This window comes from Coregonus clupeaformis, chromosome 13 (assembly GCF_020615455.1).
Source record: "Coregonus clupeaformis isolate EN_2021a chromosome 13, ASM2061545v1, whole genome shotgun sequence".
Classification (NCBI taxonomy): Eukaryota; Metazoa; Chordata; class Actinopteri; order Salmoniformes; family Salmonidae; genus Coregonus; species Coregonus clupeaformis.
The window spans coordinates 17901095-17924653 of record NC_059204.1 but is presented as its reverse complement, the minus strand read 5'-3'; the positions used below and the strand labels follow the sequence as shown (position 1 = coordinate 17924653).

Below are 23559 nucleotides of genomic sequence, written 5' to 3'. Positions count from 1 at the left end.
CAGCTTCACCTGGAATGCTTTCCCAACAGTCTTGAAGGAGTTCCCACATATGCTGAGCACTTGTTGGGCGCTTTTCCTTCACTCTGCCGTCCGACTCATCCCAAACCATCTCAATTGGGTTGAGGTCGGGGGATTGTATTTACACAAATATTATATTTTGAAGTTGTGTTATTACTGTGTAGGTGACTAGTTCTTCTAGGCTAAATGTTATTTATTTTTTCATGATATTCAGTTATGATTTATAGCAGGGATGAAGACGCAACGGGCAATGTTTTGCTTTTCAATAAAACCCGTCATGTTGGTATAAGAACATCGTTCTACTTTATTACAACTTTACAGGCTAATTTATATTCTGTTAAGATGAATTACAATAATATACATGTGATTTTGAGCACCGTGGGTGGACGCCCTAATGCGTTACGCACCCAATGCATATGGATGTCCAGTAATTTCTCAAATGTTAGGTAAATGTAAATCTTGCCGGTCATGTTGTCCGGTGCCAAATGTTCCTAACAGAAACCCTGTTAAGGTCACATCATTGTGGTAGCATGTAGGCTTCCTTCCAGAGACCATCCATGTAAAGGGGTGTTAGTAAAGTACCTGTGTGTGCCCTCCCAGTGTAGGATGAGTCTCTGTGTAGCAGCGTGACCCCAACTCTCACCTGCAGATTTACAAGATCACAGACACCCACACAGAGCCATGTTAACCACGTCTACAATCACAGTAACCTAACCCCATGCATCATCAATGCGCTCACATTTAAGGACAGTTACTTAGCACAGCCACACAAACTAATCAATATTTATGAGCCATTGGCAGACAGGCTAAAGCTAATGGTACAGTATGGTAAATGAGTTGGTTTAAAAATTGGGAGAGGTATATGACTGGCTGAATTGCAAAATGTACTGTAAAACTTGGCCCTAACCGTTCCTGTTAACTTTCATGTACAGTTTAAGGGGAGGTAGGTATTATCATTTGTAGCATCTACAGTCAGTGCATCACAACAGTCCTTCTCACCTAAGGCAGGAACAAGCTTCGATTGGCCACTCCAAACCTTTGTAGTCATCTGATTGGTAAGAATGACCTAAACACGAAGGAAATGGAAGTTTCAAGAGTTATATTATTCCAAGTTGGAGTGTACCTATCGCTTTTCACAAATTGCTTGAATTTATTGCCTCCACAATATTGTTTATTTATTTTTTGGATCCCCATTAGCCGACGACAATGGCGACAGCTAGTCTTACTGGGGTCCGACACAACGAAAAAGACTACAGACTTTACAATTGACATACATTTAAAAACATTAAAATGTAGTGTGTCTGCGCATCAGTTACACGTACTGTACATACACACAACAAGTAGGGCACATTGGGGAGAGGCGTTGTGCCGTGAGGTGTTGCTTTATTTGTTTTTTGAAACCAGGTTTGCTGTTCACTTGCGCTATATAAAACGATGGGAGTTCCATGCACTCATGGCTCTGTATAATACTGTAAGTTTCCTTGAATTTGTTCTGGACCTGGGGATTGTGAAAAGAACCCTGGTGGCATGTCTGGTGGGGTAAGTGTGTGTGTGTGTGTGTAAGCGGACTATGAAAACAAATTTGGAATTACAAACACATTAAATGTTTCTTATAAAAACAAGAAGTGAAGCAGTCAGTCTTTCCTCAACTCTTAACAAAGAGAGACTGGCATGCATTTCATATTAGCCCTCTGACTACAATGAAGAGCAAGACGTGTGGCTCTGTTCTGGGCCAGCTGCAGCTTAACAAGGTATTTCTTTGCAGCACTTGACCAAATGACTGGACAATAATCAAGATAACTAGAGCCTGCATGACTGTGGTTTGGTATCAAAAAAGCAGAGTGCTTTCTCCCCAGACAGACCTCTCATCCATCTTCTGACCATGACAGTTTACAATCTATGGTAACACCAAGTAATTTAGTCTCCTCTACTTGTTCAACAGCCACACCATTCATTACCAGATTCAGCTGAGGTCTAGAACTTGGAATTACTTGTACCAAATACAATGCTCAATTTGCAGTAGGTCAGCCAGTCAGATGTGCAGCCAGACTTATTAGCCACTCCTTTTGTCCCATCTCTTTCAACCATGCAGTTTTTCCAATTCCTCATCAATCAAATGGAGCCTTAATAGTTCTAACAGTCAGTTTCTTAACAGGTGCATGTTTATCAATAATTGGAAGAAGTAATTTCATAAATTCATCAAGTGCAGCGTCTGGATGCTCCTTATTAAATCACATCAGACCAACAAATATTTTTAACATAATCCACATAAGAGTCACAGCAATATCTCTACACTATTTTAGGCCCAGCTTTTGGAGCTTTGTCTTATTTATTTATTTTTTATTTCACCTTTATTTAACCAGGTAAACCAGTTGAGAACAAGTTCTCATTTACAACTGCGACCTGGCCAAGATAACATACATACATATTAGTCATTTAGCAGACGCTCTTATCCAGAGCGACTTACAGTTAGTGAATACATCTTTTTTTTATACTGGCCCCCCGTGGGAATCAAACCCACAACCCTGGCGTTTATGCTCTATCAACTGAGCTACATCCCTGCCGGCCATTCCCTCCCCTACCCTGGACGACGCTGGGCCAATTGTGCGCCGCCCATGAGTCTCCCGGTCGCGGCCGGCTGCGACAGAGCCTGGATTCGAACCAGGATCTCTAGTGGCACAGTTAACACTGCGATGCAGTGCCTTAGACCACTGCGCCACTCAGGAGACGATAAAGCAAAGCAGTGCGATAAAAACAACAACACAGAGTTACATATGGGGTAAAACAAAACAAAGTTAAAAATACAACAGAAATACATATATATACAGTGTGTGCAAATTTAGCAAGTTATGGAGGTAAGGCAATAAAATAGGCTATAGTGCAAAATAATTACAATTAGTATTAACACTGGAATGATAGATGTGCAAGAGATGATGTGCAAATAGAGATACTGGGGTACAAATGAGCAAAATAAATAACAATATAGGGATGAGGTAGTTGGGCGGGCTAATTTCAGATGGGCTGTGTACAGGTGCAGTGATCGGTAAGGTGCTCTGACAACTGATGCTTAAAGTTAGTGAGGGAGATAAGTGTCTCCAGCTTCAGAGATTTTTGCAATTTGTTCCAGTCATTGGCAGCAGAGAACTGGAAGGAATTGCGGCCAAAGGAGGTGTTGGCTTTGGGGATGACCAGTGAGATATACCCGCTGGAGCGCAGACTACGGGTGGGTGTTGCTATGGTGACCAATGAGCTAAGATAAGGCGGGGATTTGCCTAGCAGTGATTTATAGATGGCCTGGAGCCAGTGGGTTTGGCGACGAATATGTAGTGAGGACCAGCCAACAAGAGCGTACAGGTCACAGTGGTGGGTATTATATGGGGCTTTGGAGACAAAACGGATGGCACTGTGATAGACTACATCCAATTTGCTGAGTAGAGTGTTGGAGGCTATTTTGTAAATGACATCGCCGAAGTCAAGGATCGGTAGGATAGTCAGTTTTACGAGGGCATGTTTGGCAGCATGAGTGAAGGAGGCTTTGTTGCGAAATAGGAAACCGATTCTAGATTTAACTTTGGATTGGAGATTCTTAATGTGAGTCTGGAAGGAGAGTTTACAGTCTAACCAGACACCTAGATATTTGTAGTTGTCCACATACTCTAGGTCAGACCCGTCGAGAGTAGTGATTCTAGTCGGGTGGGCGGGTGCAAGCAGCGTTCGGTTGAAGAGCATGCATTTAGTTTTACTAGTGTTTAAGAGCAGTTGGAGGCTACTGAAGGAGTGTTGTATGGAATTGAAGCTCGTTTGGAGGTTTGTTAACACAGTGTCCAATGAAGGGCCAGATGTATACAAAATGGTGTCGTCTGCGTAGAGGTGGTTCTGAGAGTCACCAGCAGCAAGAGCGACGTCATTGATATACACAGAGAAAAGAGTCGGCCCAAGAATTGAACCCTGTGGCACCCCCATAGAGACTGCCATAGGTCCAGACAACAGGCCCTCCGATTTGACACATTGATCTCTATCTGAGAAGTAGTTGGTGAACCAGGCGAGGCAGTCATTTGAGAAACCAAGGCTATTTAGTCTGCCAATAAGAATGCGGTGGTTGACAGAGTCGAAAGCCTTGGCCAGGTCAATGAAAACGGCTGCACAGTACTGTCTATTATCGATCGCGGTTATAATATCGTTTAGGACCTTGAGCGTGGCTGAAGTGCACCCATGACCAGCTCGGAAACCGGATTGCATAGCGGAGAAGGTACGGTGGGATTCGAAATGGTCGGTGATCTGTTTGTTGACTTGGCTTTCAAAAACTTTTGAAAGGCAGGGCAGGATGGATATGGGTCTGTAACAGTTTGGATCTAGAGTGTCACCCCCTTTGAAGAGGGGGATGACCGCGGCAGCTTTCCAATCTCTGGGGATCTCGGGCGTTACGAAAGAGAGGTTGAACAGGCTAGTAATAGGGGTTGCGACAATTTCGGCGGCTAGTTTTAGAAAGAAAGGGTCCAGATTGTCTAGCCCAGATGATTTGTAGGGGTCCAGATTTTGCAGCTCTTTTAGAACATCAGCTGTCTGGATTTGTGTGAAGGAGAAGCGGGGGGCATGGGCAAGTTGCAGCGGAGGGTGCAGAGCTGGTGGCCGGGGTAGTGGTAGCCAGGTGGAAAGCATGGCCAGCCGTAGCAAAATGCTTGTTGAAATTCTCGATTATTGTAGATTTATCGGTGGTGATAGTGTTTCCTAGCCTCAGTGCAGTGGGCAGCTGGGAGGAAGTGCTCTTATTTTCCATGGACTTTACAGTGTCCCAAAACTTTTTGGAGTTAGTGCTACAGGATGCAAATTTCTGTTTGAAAAAGTTAGCCTTTGCTTTCCTAACTGCTTGTGTATATTGGTTCCTAACTTCCCTGAAAAGTTGCATATCGCGGGGGCTATTTGATGCTAATGCAGTACGCCACAGGATGTTTTTGTGCTGGTCAAGGGCAGTCAAGTCTGAGGAGAACCAGGGGCTATATCTGTTCTTAGTTCTGTATTTTTGAATGGGGCATGTCTATTTAAGATTGAGAGGAAATTACTTTTAAAGAACAACCAGGCATCCTCTACTGACGGAATGAGATCTATATCCATCCAGGATACCTGGGCCAGGTCAATTAGGAAGGCCTGCTCGCTGAAGTGTTTTTGGGAGCGTTTGACAGTGATGAGGGGTGGTCGTTTGACCGCGGACCCGTTACGGACGCAGGCAATAAGGCAGTGATCGCTGAGATCCTGGTTGAAGACAGCGGAGGTGTATTTAGAGGGTAAGTTAGTCAGGATGATATCTATGAGGGTACCCATGTTTACGGATTTAGGGTTGTACCTGGTAGGTTCGTTGATAATTTGTGTGAGATTGGATATAGCCACTATATTGTAATCACTGCATTCAATGGGTACGGATACAGCTTTAGAACAAAGTTATACAGTATGTAGAAATGTGATTAATACATGTGGATGATCTTGTTCCTGTAGTGTTTGTAAACACCATAGTAGGTTATTAATAACCTGAACCAAATTACAGGCACTGGTTACAGTGAGAAGCTTCCTCGAGTGGACAGCTTTATGAAAACTAGTCAGTCAATGTCCCCACGCGTACTGGCAGCTTTCATGGCTGGGATAAATTCTTTCCTCTTCTGGCGCACACAGCTTCAGGATAGTCCTCATTGAGGAAGATGTACTGTACATTCCTCTCAATTTCTTGGCTCTTTCCAGAACAGCTACCTCGTCCTTGAACCTCAGGAACTTGACCACTATCGGCCTGTCACCTGGGCCGGTGGTGGGTTTTCCAGTCCTGTGGGCGCGCTCCACCTCAATCTTCCTGTGGTCCATCTTCAGTTTCCCCAATATAATTTCCCTCACTTTGTCCTCAGACTCTATCCAGGTCTCATGTGGAGATTCTACAATTTTATCCACAACCATGTTGTTCAGCCTTGGTTGTCCCTCGAGATAATCAGATTTCTCCAACATTGTTATCGTCGATACACATACAGAACTGATGTCCTCTCACAATTACTTACAGATTGCTGTTATCTTGCCTTTGTCTGTTTAAACTCAACGAGCTGACCCTGGGAGAAATGCAAAACTGTTCTTCAGGTCCTGGACCTCTCTGGTCAGGTCATCCATTATTTTATTAGTCGACTCCACCAGTATTTGGACACAACACTTGTTGTTGTAACAACTGCTTGTAGAACTATTTTTGTTTGTTTAAAAGATCCTTCACCTGTGATAGCACCACTGTCCTCAGTGGTACTCCCGCCGGCTTTGGCGGGAGTACCACTGCGCCGAATACAACAGGTGCAGACATCACAGTGAAATGCTTACTTACAGCCCTTAACCAACAGTGCATTTATTTTTAACAAAAAAGTAAAAATAAAACAACAACAAAAAAAAGTGTTGAGAAAAAAAAGAGCAGAAGTAAAATAAAATAACAGTAGGGAGGCTATATATACAGGGGGGTACCATTGCAGAGTCAATGTGCGGGGGCACCGGCTAGTTGAGGTAATATGTACATGTGGGTAGAGTTAAAGTGACTATGCATAAATAATTAACAGAGTAGCAGCAGCGTAAAAAGGATGGGGTGGGGGGGCAGTGCAAATAGTCCGGGTAGCCATGATTAGCTTTTCAGGAGTCTTATGGCTTGGGGGTAGAAGCTGTTGAGAAGTCTTTTGGACCTAGACTTGGCACTCCGGTACCGCTTGCCATGCGGTAGCAGAGAGAACAGTCTATGACTAGGGTGGCTGGAGTCTTTTACAATTTTGAGGGCTTTCCTCTGACACCGCCTGGTATAGAGGTCCTGGATGGCAGGAAGCTTGGCCCCAGTGATGTACTGGGCCATACGCACTACCCTCTGTAGTGCCTTGCGCTACCCTCTGTAGTGCCTTGCGGTCGGAGGCCAAGCAGTTGCCATACCAGGCGGTGATGCAACCAGTCAGGATGCTCTCGATGGTGCAGCTGTAGAATTGTTTGAGGATCTGAGGACCCATGCCAAATCTTTTCAGTCTCCTGAGGGGGAATAGGCTTTGTCGTGCCCTCTTCACGACTGTCTTGGTGTGTTTGGACCATGATAGTTCGTTGGTGATGTGGACACCAAGGAACTTGAAGCTCTCAACCTGTTCCACTACAGCCCCGTCGATGAGAATGGGGGCGTGCTCAGTCCTCTTTTTTTTCCTGTAGTCCACAATCATCTCCTTTGTCTTGGTCACGTTGAGGGAGAGGTTGTTGTCCTGGCACCACACGGCCAGGTCTCTGACCTCCTCCCTATAGGCTGTCTCATCGTTGTCGGTGATCAGGCCTACCACTGTTGTGTCGTCGGCAAACTTAATGATGGTGTTGGAGTCGTGCCTGGCCATGCAGTCATGGGTGAACAGAGAGTACAGGAGGGGACTGAGCACGCACCCCTGAGGGGCCCCCGTGTTGAGGATCAGTGTGGCATATGTGTTGTTACCTACCCTTACCACCTGGGGGCGGCCCGTCAGGAAGTCCAGGATCCAGTTGCAGAGGGAGGTGTTTAGTCCCAGGATCCTTAGCTTAGTGATGAGCTTAGAGGGCACTATGGTGTTGAATGCTGAGCTGTAGTCAATGAATAGCATTCTCACGTAGGTGTTCCTCTTGTCCAGGTGGGAAAGGGCAGTGTGGAGTGCAATAGAGATTGCATCATCTGTGGATCTGTTGGGGCGGTATGCAAATTGGAGTGGGTCTAGGGTTTCTGGGATAATGCTGTTGATGTGAGCCATGACCAGCCTTTCAAAGCACTTCATGGCTACAGACGTCAGTGCTACGGGTCGGTAGTCATTTAGGCAGGTTATCTTAGAGTCTTTGGGCACGGGGACTATGGTGGTCTGCTTGAAACATGTTGGTATTACAGACTCAGTCAGGGACATGTTGAAAATTAAGTCATGGTAGCAAAGTAGGTTACGCAGTTATTCCTCGCAGTTCCAGACAGGGCAGGTCACAGGGAAAGTTGGAAACAACAAACAGCAGGGATCTAGACAGCCACAAGTCCGGGACAATCCGCAGTCCCAGCCCTCAAGAAAACCCTGCTAGCTTGATAGGCAGCTAGCTAGCAGCTAGGCTAGCTGCTACGCCAAGCAGCTCCTCAGACCCGGCCTTGGTCAGCAGGATCACTGGACAGATCGTAGCGGTCCCAGCAACTGATGCCAACCGCGTCGCAGGATCCAAATTCAAAAAGGTAGCTAGCTAGTAACCAAACTTTTTCAATAGACTTTCAAAACAAAGCTTTCCCCCGGGAAGAATGTTATGTTGAATGCGGTTTGTGAACAATACTATTTTGGAATCAACACCATCTTATCCACCCATTTATCCCTTGTTTATAGAAGTAATTAATATCAAGTTGCCAATTTAACAAGTTGCCAATTTTGATAAGGAACATTAAACAAGCCCCTGTGGGGATCAAATTGGAACAGGTTGTTCTGTGTGTCCTCCAAGTGGTCCCTGAGTGCAACTAAGCAACAAATTACTAGAACAAAGTGAATTTGCGCCAGGTACCTTAAGATAACTATTTTGCTGATTAAAAACTGTCCTGGTACAGAGCGGACGTCCCATTTAGACCCCAATCTACCTGGCCGCTTAAATCAACATTGCACCTATAGGAGCCATTTTATCTCTTGGAATGAGTGCGCTTAGTCTAGATGCATGGTTGGATTGGGACCAGACATGGACGGTTGTAAATACTGAGTAAGGACAGAGACAACACAAGTCTGGCGAGCCTGGTTTCTGTTGGGCTTGGAAGGATGGCTCAGAGTTACCACTCTTTACTATACATTATAGTAGTTTGCAAGAGGGAGCAGGTAGATAGGCTCTATAAAAGGAAGGGAGGATGTGGTTATCGCTGGACTCTTTATGGTTGTTGTTTCTCTTTTCTATGTGTTTTTATTAGGTCATGAAAATAATTATTATCAGATAAAAAGAAGAAGGGTTAAGACAACAGAGGATTGATAAGAAATGAATGTACGTTGGTGAGTAGGGATGCAAAATTCCGGGATCTTTCAATACATTTCCTGGTTTTCCCGAAATCCCGGTTGGAGAAAAACCAGGGACTTTATTGAAAAGTTCCCGGAATTTTGCAACCTTATTGGTGAGGCAACATGTGGGGTCTTTGACACTAGGCTAAGTGGACAAGGGTCACAGGTCATACCGCAACGTTGTGATTGGTGGCTATCTGGATGAGCTGCTGGGCGAGGCCGTTCAGGAGGCGGGTCCTCTGGGAGAGGTCATCAAAGTCATGGCGAAACGGGAAGGCAATGCTGTCAATCACCACCAGCCGGACCTGGATTAGATTAACAAAGGCGCCCAAGTTACCATCCAAAAGCCACAAGCAAATGAGTTGCAGATTTATATTGGAACATGGTTTCTGCTAAGTGTTTTATTGATGCTGTCTTTGAGGTTCCTCATTTTTTGTTAGCTATTGTATTTTGCTCCAGCCAATCCATAAATCTATCCGTCATTTTCTATGAGCATTTCAGTTAAGGAATTCCTTTGACTCATTTCTTGAAATGGAACAGAGCCCAACCCAAAATGGAGGTTGTAGAAATATCCCCTTTGGATTTGATTGGTTGGCTGTTTTGGGATCAGTGACGGGATTGGTACCTCAGTGTGCTGAGCCAGGAAGTCAGCCAGGAGGTATGTCTCCGCCAACAGCTCCACGTAGTCATGGCAACGGACGAGGAATAGGTTGGAGAGGATTGTTTCCACAGTGAACCCCTTCAAGGCTTCCTGCTGTTCTGGAGAAAGAAAAAAGATAGAACACAGCAGAGACAGTCAACTACAAAATGTATCCAATAGGCTTGAATCTAAGATAGAACCCTTTTTTCTCTAGTGTTGTTCATTTTGTCATGGCTCACACATAGCGTAGCGATTAAAAGGTGTGAAGAAACGGCCAACCAGTGATTGACTGCATGCACCAGTACTGTTGATCACAATTTGTGAGCATTTATAAAATTCCATCTCATCAGTAAACAATTTTTTTCATAGCCTACTATACATGTATTACATGTGTATGACAACGTAGCGATACCGATGTAACAAATGCATTCAATATTTCGAAGTCTTTATAAGCACTAAATAGAGGTTTCACAAATCAGTTATAAGTAATCCTATATGATGGGTGATAAACGTTCAGTCTCATTGCTTTTGTTCTGTCCTACTTAGTTACCTGAATCCTCTGCTAGAAGCCCACAGTGCTCCACAGCTGCCTGGGCTAGGTCCACAGCCCTCTGGACCAGGAAGCTGCCCTCTGTGTCTATGTACAGAGATTTGCCTCCCAACCCCCCAAAACACACAGGGATCTGCACATCTACTGCCAACTGGATACTGAGGGACACAGAAAGTTGTTATTGTGCTATTCCTACATTATATCAAACAGGTGAGTAACTCTTCCACACAGAGGTACCAGTGCTTACCAGAGCTGGGTCTTCCCCACCCCAGGCGCCCCGCAGACCTCAGTGGTCTTTCCCACTGGCATACCCCCTCCCAAAGCCGTGTCCAGTGCTGAGCAGAAAGTGACTATGGTGCCCAGCTCCTGCTCTCTCTCCAGAAGCTCCAGGGCAGTTAGCCTGCCTGCTGCTGCTCTCTCCTGGCCAGGCTCACACCTCACAGCCTGCAGCACCTCTACTGCCTCCTCCTGGGAGATGCCAGCCTCTACAACAACAGGGATGGAGAGTTTGCTGAAGAGGACAAGATAGACAAGCTTGAAGGGTAGCAATATAATGGACCGTGAGAGGCATTGTAAAATAAAGTTAGCAGGTACCACATATTTACAATAACACTAAAAACAAGATATGTCCTGTAACTGTATTATAACCTACTACTGTAATGACAACATCAACTGGTTGCCTACCTTTGCTGAGTTGGAGAGGTCGCAAGTCACACAGGTCTGCAGCAGAAAGAAACCCAGCATTGAGCAGTTTCACTTTGACAGACGGCGCAAAGGCATGGCTCGACACAGCCCTCTGCATCTTTCTCTTAGGTTTCAGCGACCTGAAATGAGATTGACAGTCACTAGCAAGCCACTTGGCATTACTTTGTTTAATACACTAAACTCGTTTCTAACCCCTACGAGTAAATGCGTAGCTCCGAAAATAGTTTTTAATTTAACTCTGTTTTTTCCCCTCTTACCTCGTCAGCAAGCCAAGTTTTACTTCTACTGGAGTTAGCTAGATAGCTGTTAGCTAGCGATGAGAAAACCAACTTCCAAGTAAATAGCTGGAGCCATTTTCAATCATCCCTCCAAAATGTGTTTACTAGCGCCACCCACACCACACCACACCACATGACAGGACATGACACCGACCCCGTGTAGTGAATGAATGTAAACCCACAACCCAGGCAAAGAGATGTAAGATCTGTTTTGTCTTTTTTAACAGAAAAGTTAATTTAGTTTATTTTTTGGTATTTTGTTCCATTTTTGGGAATCCTGTTTCCATCCCGCACAGTAGGTGGCGGAATGCAGATTAAATTGTGCGATCGACAATATACCATAGAAGGAGATTTAAGAATATGCACCGTGCACCCGATTAAACAACAATCACCCCATTAAAAAGGTGGAAACATTTTACCAACATTTTTTACAAATTATTGTAATTGATGCCTACATTTCAAAAAACATTAATTGACAACTTTAATGCTGCAAAGCAATCATGAAAATGGCAATCCTTGACATACCTGTAAAATACTTTCCACAAATCGGGTTGTTTGGATTAACCCAGTGTTTCCCAAACTCTGTAGTCGGGAACCCAAGGGATGCACCTTTTGGTTTTTGCCCTAACACTACTACACAGCTGATTCAAATTATCAAAGTTTGATGATTAGTTCATTAAAAAACCAAAACGTGCACCGAGTTTGGGAAACCCTGGATTAACCCGTCTTCTTGGCGCTAAATACCACCGTATGTAAGTGGGGGTCCTCTTGTGGTAGCTAAACTAACAGGTAAGTGTCAAATGTGCTTTTGATCTATTTTTCTATAATGCCATTTCGACTTTAGCACACCAGCTCGGTAACGGTAACAATATTTTAGTTCCCTAAATTATGTTTGTTGGTCAGCTCGTGATGCCTAATTTACTGTGAGATTCGATGCTTGCGCCTATTCTGATGATTAGCTAACTAACGTTAGCTACTTCGAATTCGGTAAACAAATACTTTTCGCTAATTAACTTTATATTAATTTCATGCTAAACACCTTAAACCGACTTAAACTAAACAACCATTTCAACTACTATATCGATGAACCCATAGCTAGCTAGCTGGTTGTCATTGGTCGTTAATTAGCTAACTAGACAGCTAATGTGTTAGCTAGCTTGCTAGCCAACTAACTGACATGCGGCAGTTTTTACTGCACTGCAGCGAACCCGGGTGGTAGTTGGCGCTCCGTGACAGTGAATGGAGCAGGATGGCTGCTTTGCCTGTTCCCTGCCCAGTGCGATTAGGCATCGTGAAGAATGGAGGCCTACCTGCTCAGTTGCATAGGTACACCATGGAGAAGAATCTGCACAAGATGGAGAAGCTGCTCAAGAACGGTAAAACAAAACTTTAACACAACAGTAATGTTGCATGAGTAAGCATTTTTCATCCCTATCATAGACCGTATATGAATGATCCCTGAACCAGAATCTGGCTTTACAGGAGACGTTGATATGTAGAAAATCGGCCTTCAATTTGCCATTCACCAGCTTTTCAAGATTCATGTCAAAATACGTTTGTTACTCACAAAATATGGAGTTGCGATTAGCAACTATTGTCAATTACTGCCTTCCCTGCCGGCATTTACTTCCAAAAAAGGTCTAAATAAAAATGTACATGTAACTGAAAATAAATAATCTTCGGCACGTTCAATGTATTGATCTGTTGTAGATTTCCGACCTGTGCATTGCAATAAGGTTAGTGCTATCCGGGATCCATGATGTGAGCGATTTATATTGGAGGTGCACAATTGCCATTATTTCAGTGGATTGTACTTTTCTTTTTTTTTTACCTTTTTTGGAAGTACATACTGGCCGTGATGGCAGTAAATTATGATAGTTGATACTCGTAACTTCATCATTTGTGAGTAACGAATGTATTTTGACATTATTAAGCTTAAAAAGCTGGTGAATGGCAAGTTCAATGGCTGCTTCATGGGCTTAAAGGACATAAGCCATATCAACGTCTCCTGTAAGGCCAGATTCTGTTTCATATGATCCCAATCTACTAGCACCTACCCAGTGAGCTTGACAGTTATGACTAAATGGCTACCTAATGAAGTTCATCAATTGAAAGCAGTTCTGATGCTGTGCTCTAGGTGTGGATGTGGACTGTGTCAATCACTTGGGCCAGACACCTCTGTTCTGTGCATCTCTCCTGGGCCTGGGAAGTGTCACTGAGCTGCTTCTGCAATTTGGAGCTGACCCCAACTAGTAAGACTGACAAGTCATTCACACACTGCACATGCTCTTTTTTGACACAAAATAGATACTTAAAAGATGTGTAAGCCTTTTAGTACAGCATGTTTTGCGTGACACCATACTGTGAGTGACCTATTTTCCTGTGTAGTCGCTGTGAGGACAGGAGCACCCCCGTCCACGCTGCCGTGTTCTCCTGTAACCCCTGGCTGCTGAGCGGCCTGCTAGACGCAGGGGGGGACCTAAGGCTCCACGACCACAAAGGCAGGAGCCCCCAAGACTGGGCCGAGGTTGGGGCTCAGGAGCACAGCGCCAGGGTTAGTGCTCACAGCATCAGGGTACATTTTTATCATGGAGAAATGATCAGGTACAAACTGTATACACTACAAATCTCTCGCGCTCTCTCTGTCATCCAGATGCTTGAGTTCCTGAAGAGCTGTGTGACCCACATGCACAGCCTTTCTCAGTCCCCCCAGCCCAGGGAGGTGCGCCGGATACCCTCCTCCACCTCTTCCAAGACCCTGCTGCGCTCCCCCTCTCTACTGGAGCTCCTCAAGTCCGGGTGAGCAGCCGGGGGGGATCCTACATTAATACTGCCCATTTTTTAGGGTTTGTTTTCTTAAAACTGTATGTTAACCTTTCCCCATTTCTCCCATGTTGCAGTGGCTCTGACCTGCACCTCAACAGGAATATTACCAAGTCCTCTGCCTGTGACACAGTTCAATGTTTTGGCTTTGGAAAGGTATTTGCCTAAAACAGTGACGTCGATGAAAGCCCAAATAAGTGTGTGCCCACGTCATATTAGGATTTGTCCCTATATCATCATACATATACAGTGGGGAGAACAAGTATTTGATACACTGCCGATTTTGCAGGTTTTCCTACTTACAAAGCATGTAGAGGTCTGTAATTTTTATCATAGGTACGCTTCAACTGTGAGAGACGGAATCTAAAACAAAAATCCAGAAAATCACATTGTATGATTTTTAAGTAATTAATTTGCATTTTATTGCATGACATAAGTATTTGATCACCTACCAACCAGTAAGAATTCTGGCTCTTACAGACCTGTTAGTTTTTCTTTAAGAAGCCCTCCTGTTCTCCACTCATTACCTGTATTAACTGCACCTGTTTGAACTCGTTACCTGTATAAAAGACACCTGTCCACACACTCAATCAAACAGACTCCAACCTCTCCACAATGGCCAAGACCAGAGAGCTGTGTAAGGACATCAGGGATAAAATTGTAGACCTGCACAAGGCTGGGATGGGCTACAGGACAATAGGCAAGCAGCTTGGTGAGAAGGCAACAACTGTTGGCGCATGTGGTCTGATGAGACAAAAATATAGCTTTTTGGTCTAAACTCCACTCGCCGTGTTTGGAGGAAGAAGAAGGATGAGTACAACCCCAAGAACACCATCCCAACCGTGAAGCATGGAGGTGGAAACATCATTCTTTGGGGATGCTTTTCTGAAAAGGCGACAGGACGACTGCACCGTATTGAGGGGAGGATGGATGGGGCCATGTATCGTGAGATCTTGGCCAACAACCTCCTTCCCTCAGTAAGAGCATTGAAGATGGGTCGTGGATGGGTCTTCCAGCATGACAACGACCCAAAACACACAGCCAGGGCACCTAAGGAGTGGCTCCGTAAGAAGCATCTCAAGGTCCTGGAGTGGCCTAGCCAGTCTCCAGACCTGAACCCAATAAAACATATTTGGAGGGAGCTGAAAGTCCGTATTACCCAGCGACAGCCCCGAAACCTGAAGGATCTGGAGAAGGTCTGTATGGAGGAGTGGGCCAAAATCCCTGCTGCAGTGTGTGCAAACCTGGTCAAGACCTACAGGAAACGTATGATCTCTGTAATTGCAAACACCGGTTTCTGTACCAAATATTAAGTTTTGCTTTTCTGATGTATCAAATACTTATGTCATGCAATAAAATGCAAATTAATTACTTAAATCATACAATGTGATTTTCTGGATTTTTGTTTTAGATTCCGTCTCTCACAGTTGAAGTGTACCTATGATAAAAATTACAGACTTCTACATGCTTTGTAAGTAGGAAAACCTGCAAAATCGGCAGTGCATCAAATACTTCTTCTCCTCACTGTGTATGTATATATATATGATAATGTCTGAGTTTATTTGGATAAAAGCGTCTGCTAAATTGCAATGCCCAAACGAGGGCATTGCGTTCATCCACCTCTGGCCTGCTGGCTCCCCTTCCTCTGCAAAAGCATAGTTCCCGCTCAGCCCAGTCAAAACTGTTCGCTGCTCTGGCACCCCAATGGTGGAACAAACTCCCTCACGACGCCAGGACAGCGGAGTCACTCACCACCTTCCGGAGACATTTGAAACCCCACCTCTTTAAGGAATACCTGGGATAGGATAAAGTAATCCTTCTAAAAAGAAAAATTTTTGGAAAGTGGTTATCCCACTAGCTATAGGGTGAATGCACCAATTTGTAAGTCGCTCTGGATAAGAGCGTCTGCTAAATGACGTAAATGTGCCCTTGAGCAAGGCACTTAACCCTAATTGCTCCTGTAAGTCGCTCTGGATAAGAGCGTCTGCTAAATGACTAAAATGTAAAATGTAATGTAAATGGTACATTTTGGAATGGCAGTATTTTGTGTCTGGATGAGAGTGAGTGAGTGTTTTCTTGCTGGGCTCAGTTGTGTATAGATAAGCCGGGACATGCATTGGGCCTTCTGGCCTCCCTGCCTGTGATTGGGGACAGTGAGTTAGGGCAGGCGGACGACGAACCCCTTCTCTCCTTCACATGTGGCTCCTTCATTACCATGACCAAGTAAGACTACTGGGGCCTGGAACCACGTCTTATATAACTCATATGGGATTGCATCAAATAAGAAGCTACAGACATATTTTTTTCACTAAGCTGGTTGTTCCATCTGTCAGTTACAGCTGGAAGGGCTGCAGGGTCACTGTGAAGGAGCTGCAGTCCCTCTCCTCTCCACAAGGGGGCAGCCAAGAGGCCTACCTGGACCTGATGCTCATTGAGCTGGAGTACTGCAGGTGAGAAGACGACGACAAAGTCTGTTTGAACTGTTTAAACCCCTTAAAAATGGTAGTTGATTTGACTGCTGCGTTGTTTTCTCAAGTGTTCCTCCAAATAAGTATTTAGCCTAAAGTACACCTGTCATTTCAATGCTATTGATGCTGTCTAGGGATATAGGGCATAACCCAGTAACTGCTGTGTGACTGTCTGTCTGTAGTCAGCTGTTCCATCCCTACCTGCTGCAGTTGATGGCAGTGAGCATGTCCAGTGACCTGCTGAGGGTCCGCCTGGTGTATGAGAGGGTCCAGGTGGGCTCTCTGCACAACTTGATGCACCAGAGGGTAATCCCCACCACACATACACACTTTCAACATTTATCTGTGTTTTGTACTTACATATTTGTTAAATTGAATGAATGTGTATTTGTTCTCCTCACCAGCGTGCTGAGTTTCCAGTGCTGCGTGCTGAGACCATGCTGTTGGTGGTGCTGCAGGTGTGTGAGGCTCTGCTCTACCTGCACGGTCGGGCCCTGGTGCTGCGAGCGCTCTCCTCTCACAGCGTCCTGCTCACACACCCTGGCGTGGCTAAACTCTCTGGCCTCGGCTTCATGGTGCCCAGGTAGGAAGAAAAGGAGAAAACAACACACATGCTGCCCAAAACTTGCACTACTAGCTCTTTGTTTTTCCTGTACAACTTTTCAGTTGTAGTCCATGTGCCTGCAATGACATACTGAACATTATTCCTTATGGATGGTAAGTAATAAGTATTGGTCTGTGTGTCCTGTTCTTCTCCCAGTGACAATAGTCACCCCAGACCCTCGGCCCACCTGCCCCTGCCCCCAGGCCTGTACAACTGGGCCGCCCCTGAGGTGATCAGACGGAGACCCTGCACGGGGAAGGCTGACCTCTACAGCCTGTGTGCCCTCATCCAGGAGCTCTATACAGGTAGCTACTCAAACGTCTGTTGTCCACTGCAGCAGTGTGTGCATATTTGCATATGTGTGACCTTGGGGTGTGTGTGTTCTACCGTAGACTCAGTGCCGTGGGGCCCGGTGGACCCTCGTTGGATCAGGCAGACTGTAGAGTCAGGCCAGGCCCTGGCTACAGATTCCAGTGTGCCCCAGCCTTACTACGCCCTGGTTAGGGTGGGCCTGCAGCCCCGCCCCCAGGACCGCACACACAGCCTGCAGGACTTACGCTACACACTGCGCCAAGACATCAAGGTACAGACTGCAGCCTAGCCACTCAGCCAACATAAGCAATGGTTGGTGTTGTAAAGGTGGCATCAGCCTCACATGACTGTTTCTGGATTTGTTATTATGACCTCTCTGTGGTGATCCTGGTACTGTGTGTGTGGTAGGAGCTGTCCAAAATAGGGGGGAGGAGGAGTGGGCTGTACACAGACATAGGAGGAGGACTCAGGCCTGCAGGCTGGAGTCCAGAGTCCGCCCCAGTCAAGGAGCCTGCAGATGCTGGTGGTGAACACAGCACACACAAAACACCCTGAACAATACACATAATTTTTTTTTAAACCTTTAAAAAAAAAAAGGTTTTATCCATGTATTTTCCCTTCTTTCTCTCTCAGGCCTCAGGCCTACCACCTACGCTGACGCACAGGAAGGTTCTTTAGGCAGTTCCATGGACACCACAGTGGACAGGGAGATCAAGGACCAGCTCAGCCAACTGGACAAACTGCTGGACAGAGAGACCGAGACAGGGGGAGAAGGGGGGATGACGACAGACTCTGAACAGCCCCTATTCCACCGTGACATCTCTTTTAGGGACATCCTGCCCCTGGATGACTGGCGCCTGTGCTCTGTTGTGCCATCGGAACCCTACAGCAGCCAGGAAGAAGAGTCTGACTCCAGCACTGTAACGGAGGAGGAAGATGAAGAGGAGGAGAGGACAATTATGAAGGAGAGGGCTGTTCAGCCAGAGCGCCCAGTGTCCAAAAAGCTCTCAGAGCACATCAGCTCCATCGTCCTCAACCTCAAAGTCTCCCAGGTACTGTTGCAGCAGTCCGAGTGCAACCTGGCCGACGTGGAAACAGGCCGTTGTCGACGGGAGCCGGTCGATGAGGTGGACGGAGGGGCGGAGGGAAAAGATGCTCAGACCCCCCACGTCACCTCCTCAGCCTCCATCTCCCTCTCCTCCACTCTCTCTGGGTCGGCGTGTAGTTACATGTCCCGTGCAGTGGGGCCTCCCTCACAGTACCGCCTCCTACCACATGGTGTCCACCCCTCAGCCAAGAGACTGGAGGCCCAGCTACTGAAGAGAGGGGAGTCCAGGCCGCTCAGTGCTGAGGAGCTGGCCGCGTGGCAGAGGGAGTATCCTTCTGAGGAATACCCTAATCTGGAGTGCACTACTCTGGAGTGCCCTTCGGTGGAGTACCCTACTTTGGAGTGCACTACTTCGGAGGGAACCAGCAGCGAGGGCGAGGAGATGAGCCACTATAGCTCGGCTCAGGAGAACAGCTTCGTCAACATGCGCCCCAAAAGGCAGCAGCAGGTAGCACACCACCACGAATTGCACCCTCTGGTGTTACACACACACAACTGCAACTCTGAGTCTCGCAAAAGCAGCATGATTGGATGAAGAATATATTCCCATAGTACAGTTCGTCACAACTATAGCTCTTCCCAGGTTGTGTTGTGACTGGCAGAGTGAGTGACTGCTGTCTGTCTGGTAGGCAGGTAGAGATAGAGGCTCCAGAGAGACCGAGAGAAGAGGTCAGCAGGCAGAGACAAAGCAGCAGTCAGTGGACAGACATGAACTCACTGACAGGTACAGAACACTGGCAAAAGCAGCACTGCACTCCACTCTTAACGCCATACGCATACGGTAGAAAGTACAAGTGTGGGATATAAAACTTGCAGTGGCCTTATTTAGTCAAACTATATGGTAGGGACAATTGTGCAAATCTAACCCAAAATTTGGATATTTTTTAAAAATTACTAGGACTCAGTGACACCACTTTACGTTTTGTTGTTTGCGTGTTTGACACCCTGCTCCCTCTGCCTCATCCCAGGATCTGTCTGTCCTCTGAGGGGACAGATTCTCTTGAGGATAGTCCTCCTCCACAGCCCAGAAAGCCTGAGCTCCCAGCCAAGGCCAAATGGACCAGTGAGATTTCACTATATTATACACTGAACAAAAATATAACAGCAACATGTAATGTGTTGGTTTCATGAGCTGAAATAAGATCCCAGAAATTGTCCATACGCACAAAATAGCGAGCATTTATTCTTTGCCAAGATAATCCATCCACCTGACAGGTGTGACATATCAAGAAGCTGATTAAACAGCATGATCATTACACAGGTGCACTTTGTGCTGGGGACAATAAAAGGCCACTCTAAAATGTGCAGTTTTGTCACACAACACAATGCCACAGATGTCTCAAGTTGAGGGAGTGTGCAGTTGGCATAATGACTGCAGGAATGTCCACCAGAGCTGTTGCCAGATAATTTAAATGTTCATTTCTCTACCATAAACTGCCTCCAATGTTGTTTTAGAGAATTTGGCAGCATGTCCAACCGACCACACAACCGCAGACCACGTGTAACCACTGCAGCCCAGGACCTCCATCTGGCTTCTTCACCTGCAGGATCTTCACCTGAGACCAGCCACCCGGACAGCTGATAAAACTGGGTTTGCACAACCAAATAATTTCTGCACAAACTGTCAGAAACCGACTCAGGGAAGCTAATCTGCGTGCTCGTCGTCCTCACCAGGGTCTTGACCTGACTGCAGTTCGGCGTCGTAACCGACTAAGTGGGAAAATGCTCACCTTCGATGGCAACTGGCACGCTGGAGAAGTGTGCGCTTCACAGATTAATCCCGGTTTCAACGTAACCGAGTAGACGGCGTGTATGGTGTCATGTGGGCGAGCGGTTTGCTGATGTCAACATTGTGAACAGAGTGCCCCATGGTGGTGGTGGGGTTATGGTATGGGCAGGCATAAGCTACGGACAACGAACACAATTGCATTTTATCGATGGCTATTTGTATCCACAGAGATACCGTGACGGGATCCTGAAGCCCATTGTAGTGCCATTCATCAGCCGCCATCACCTCATGTTTCAGCATGATAATGCACAGCCCCATGTAGCAAGGGTCTGTACACAATTCCTGGAAACTGAAAATGTCCCAGTTGTTCCATGGCCTGCATAGTCACTAGACATGTCACCACCCACCAGCATGTTTGGGATGATCTGGATAGACGTGTACGACCGCGTGTTCCAGATACCGCCAATATCCAGCAACTTCACACAGCCATTGAAGAGGAGTGGGACAACATTCCACAGGCCACGATCAACAGCCTGATCAACTCTATGCGAAGGAGATGTGTCGCGCTGCATGAGGCAAATGGTGGTCACCCCAGATACTATATGGTTTTCTGATCCACATCCCTACCTTTAAAAGGTATCTGTGACCAACAGATGCATATCTATATTCCCAGTCATGTGAAATCCATAGATTAGGGCCTAATTCATTTTTCAATTGACTGATTTCCTTATATGAACTGTAACTCAGTAAAATCTTTGAAATTGTTGCATGTTGTGTTTATATTTTTGTTCAGTGTACATGCATTATACCAAAGTTACAGTTCACAGAACAGTCTTTACATCTTATTACAGTTCTGACCCCAACTTCCTTCAAAATTCCTCGTCCTCTCATAGGTGAGGTGTCAGAGTTGGTGGCCAGGATGACCCGGGGGCGTCTGGGGGTGGCTGTGGGCCCCCCTGCCAGCAGTGACAGTGAGGAGATGGAGGACAGACAGGGGCTTGGGCCAGCGGTGGGACCCCCCAGACCCAGACAGGACCCTCTGGGGCGCAGTGACAACGGCTACAGGTCCTCTCCAGCCCCCGCCCCTGCCTCACAGCCCCAGAAAGCTGCAGCTGAGGCCCTCGAAAGCAGCTCAGAGCTGGAGCAGATCTTCAAAAGCTTTGCAGGTGATGCCACTGCAGCTGAGAAGCATGCTATACAGTCCTTATGCTCATAGAAGCATAGTAGGATAGGATCATAAATTATCTATCCTCTGTCTCCGTATCTCATCTTTCTATGCAGGTGTCCAGAGTGAGAGTGAAGAGGATGCAGATTTCCACACAGTGAACCGCACGTTCAATATGACGGGTGGAGTGTGGGAGGGTGCTGGACAAAGAGAGGTTAGATGAGAGAAGCAAAACCTCAACTCTGGACCCCATAGAGAACATCATCATCAGATTCTATTAGTTAAAATGTTACATGCTCAGTGTTATAAACCCTTGACCTTGTGTGTCCAGGAGGAGGGGACCTCTGAGTCGGACTACACCCAGTCTCCTGTGGAACCTTCAAGCATGTTCTACACCCCCAACCCAGAGCAGAGGAACAACCCATCCAGAGACAGCCAGGTCTAGTAGTTCTTAGTTAACGTAATAGTTACAGTGCCTTCAAAGTATTCATACCCCTTGACTTATTCAACATTATGTTGTTACAGCCTGAATTCTAAATGGATTACCCCATAATGACAAAGTGAAAACCTGTTTTATAAATTTTTGCTAATGTATTGAAAATGAATTACAGAAATATCTCATTTACATAAGTAGTCACACCCCTGAGTCAATACTTTGTAGAAGCACCTTTGGCGGCGATTACAGCTTTGAGTCGTCTTGGGTATGTCTATCAGTTTTGCACATCTGGATTTGGGGATTTTCTCCCATTCTTCCTTGCAGATTTTCTCAACCTCTGTTAAGTTAGAGGAGTGGCGGTGAACAGCAGTCTTCAAGTCTTTCCACAGATTTTCAATGGGATTCAAGTCTGGGCTTTGGCTGGGCCACTACAGGACTTTCACATTCTTGTTCTGAAGCCATTCCAGCATTGCTTTGGTTAAATGCTTGGGGTCGTTGACCTGTTGGAATGTATATCTTTTCCCCAGTCTGTCGTTTACACTCTGAAGCAGGTTGTCATAAAGGATTTGCTTGTATTTGGCTCCATTCATTGTTCCCTCTATCCTTACCAGTCACCCTATCCCTGCTGCTGAAAAGCATTCCCAAAGCATGATGCTGCCACCACCATGGTTCACGGTAGGGATGGTGTTAGATGGGTGATGAGCTGTGCCTTTTTCAGGCCAAACGAGTACAATTTGTCTCATCAGACCACAGAATCTTTTGCCTTATGATCTCTCTTTCACGTGCCTTTTTGCAAACTCCAGGTGTGGTGTCGTGCCTTTTTTCTCAGGAGTGGCTTCCATCTGGCCACTCTCCCATAAAACCCAGATTGGGGAAGTGCTATAGAGACTGTTGTTCTCCCATCTCAGCCAAGGAACTCTGTAGTTCTGTCATTGGGTTCTTGGTCACCTACCTGACCAAGGTCCTTCTTGCCCGTTTGCTCAGTTTGGTCGGACAGCCAGCTCTAGGCAGAGTCTGGGTAGTTCCGTATTTTTTCAATTTCCCAATGATTGAGACCACTGTGCTCTTGGAAACTTTCAACACTCTAGATCAGGGGTGTCAAACGTCCGGCCCGCGGGCCGGATCAGGCCCGCAAACGGGTTTAATCCGGCCCGCGAGATGATTTTGTAAAGTATAAAAATGAGCTGCAATTTTTCAATAAAAGAAACTGCTGTTCCAATTGTGTCCACTGGATGGCGCAATAGCAATTGTGTTAAGCAAGCAAACTGTTTATACCGGGGCAGAGCAAATAGGTCAAGCAAGTGCAGCCAGTCCGAATGAGCTACTTTGTTTTGCCCGCGATATTTATTACGGCTTCTACTTTTAACATTATGTGCTTTGGCACCCTCATTGCCCCAATATGTCTCTGTAAAAAAAAGAGAGAAGTGGACGCAGAGTGCAGAGTGTTCCAAGAAAAATTGTCATCCTTCTATTTATTCACGGAATTGAATGGGAAAGCTGTATGTTTGGTGTGTTCACAGCATGTTGCAGTGCTGAAAGAATATAACCTTCGTCGCCACTATGTGAGTCTTCATGCCGACAAATATGACAACTTTCAAGGACAGCGGAGAAGAGAGAAGGTGAATGAACTGTTGGTGGGTCTGAAGAAACAGCAGTCTGTGTTTACTCACAGCCGAGACATCAGTGACGCTGCAGTGAAAGCTAGCTACCTCATTGCTAATGAA

General features: G+C 46.0%; 2 protein-coding genes across 10 annotated transcripts in view; one reads left to right on the top strand and one right to left on the bottom strand.

Annotated features, from left to right (window-relative positions):
* LOC121579385 (DNA repair protein RAD51 homolog 3-like) overlaps positions 1-12995 on the bottom strand; it is a 34385-nt gene extending 21390 nt beyond the window's left edge. Inside the window, exons 1-9 of one of the 4 annotated variants that reach the window (XM_041893948.2) lie at positions 12758-12995; positions 12501-12535; positions 10892-11031; positions 10455-10692; positions 10208-10365; positions 9643-9776; positions 9191-9322; positions 1018-1084; positions 601-661 (exon numbers count right to left, since the gene is read on the bottom strand). In XM_041893948.2, coding sequence (XP_041749882.1) covers positions 601-661; positions 1018-1084; positions 9191-9322; positions 9643-9776; positions 10208-10365; positions 10455-10692; positions 10892-11031; positions 12501-12514 — 944 coding nt within the window. In that variant the 5' untranslated portion in view covers positions 12515-12535; positions 12758-12995. Of the gene's footprint in view, positions 1-600; positions 662-1017; positions 1085-9190; positions 9323-9642; positions 9777-10207; positions 10366-10454; positions 10693-10891; positions 11032-11169; positions 11683-11715; positions 11807-12500; positions 12573-12757 lie in introns of those variants that run through there. The other 3 variants (XM_045224276.1, XM_041893950.2, XM_041893949.1) reach the window with 3 other exon arrangements.
* The window catches only part of LOC121579384 (inactive serine/threonine-protein kinase TEX14), a 27529-nt gene continuing 15848 nt past the window's right edge, over positions 11879-23559 (top strand). For 2 of the 6 annotated variants that reach the window (XM_041893944.2, XM_041893946.2), the window contains exons 1-18: positions 12440-12566; positions 13328-13442; positions 13579-13744; positions 13844-13989; positions 14091-14169; positions 16103-16236; positions 16347-16463; positions 16664-16787; positions 16886-17064; positions 17242-17390; positions 17478-17668; positions 17806-17923; positions 18031-18953; positions 19135-19229; positions 19474-19568; positions 21128-21400; positions 21516-21613; positions 21731-21838. In XM_041893944.2, the coding sequence (XP_041749878.2) occupies positions 12440-12566; positions 13328-13442; positions 13579-13744; positions 13844-13989; positions 14091-14169; positions 16103-16236; positions 16347-16463; positions 16664-16787; positions 16886-17064; positions 17242-17390; positions 17478-17668; positions 17806-17923; positions 18031-18953; positions 19135-19229; positions 19474-19568; positions 21128-21400; positions 21516-21613; positions 21731-21838 (3237 nt within the window). Of the gene's footprint in view, positions 12567-13327; positions 13443-13578; positions 13745-13843; positions 13990-14090; positions 14170-16102; positions 16237-16346; positions 16464-16663; positions 16788-16885; positions 17065-17241; positions 17391-17477; positions 17669-17805; positions 17924-18030; positions 18954-19134; positions 19230-19473; positions 19569-21127; positions 21401-21515; positions 21614-21730; positions 21839-23559 lie in introns of all 6 variants that reach the window. The other 4 variants (XM_041893941.2, XM_041893943.2, XM_041893945.2 and 1 more) reach the window with 4 other exon arrangements.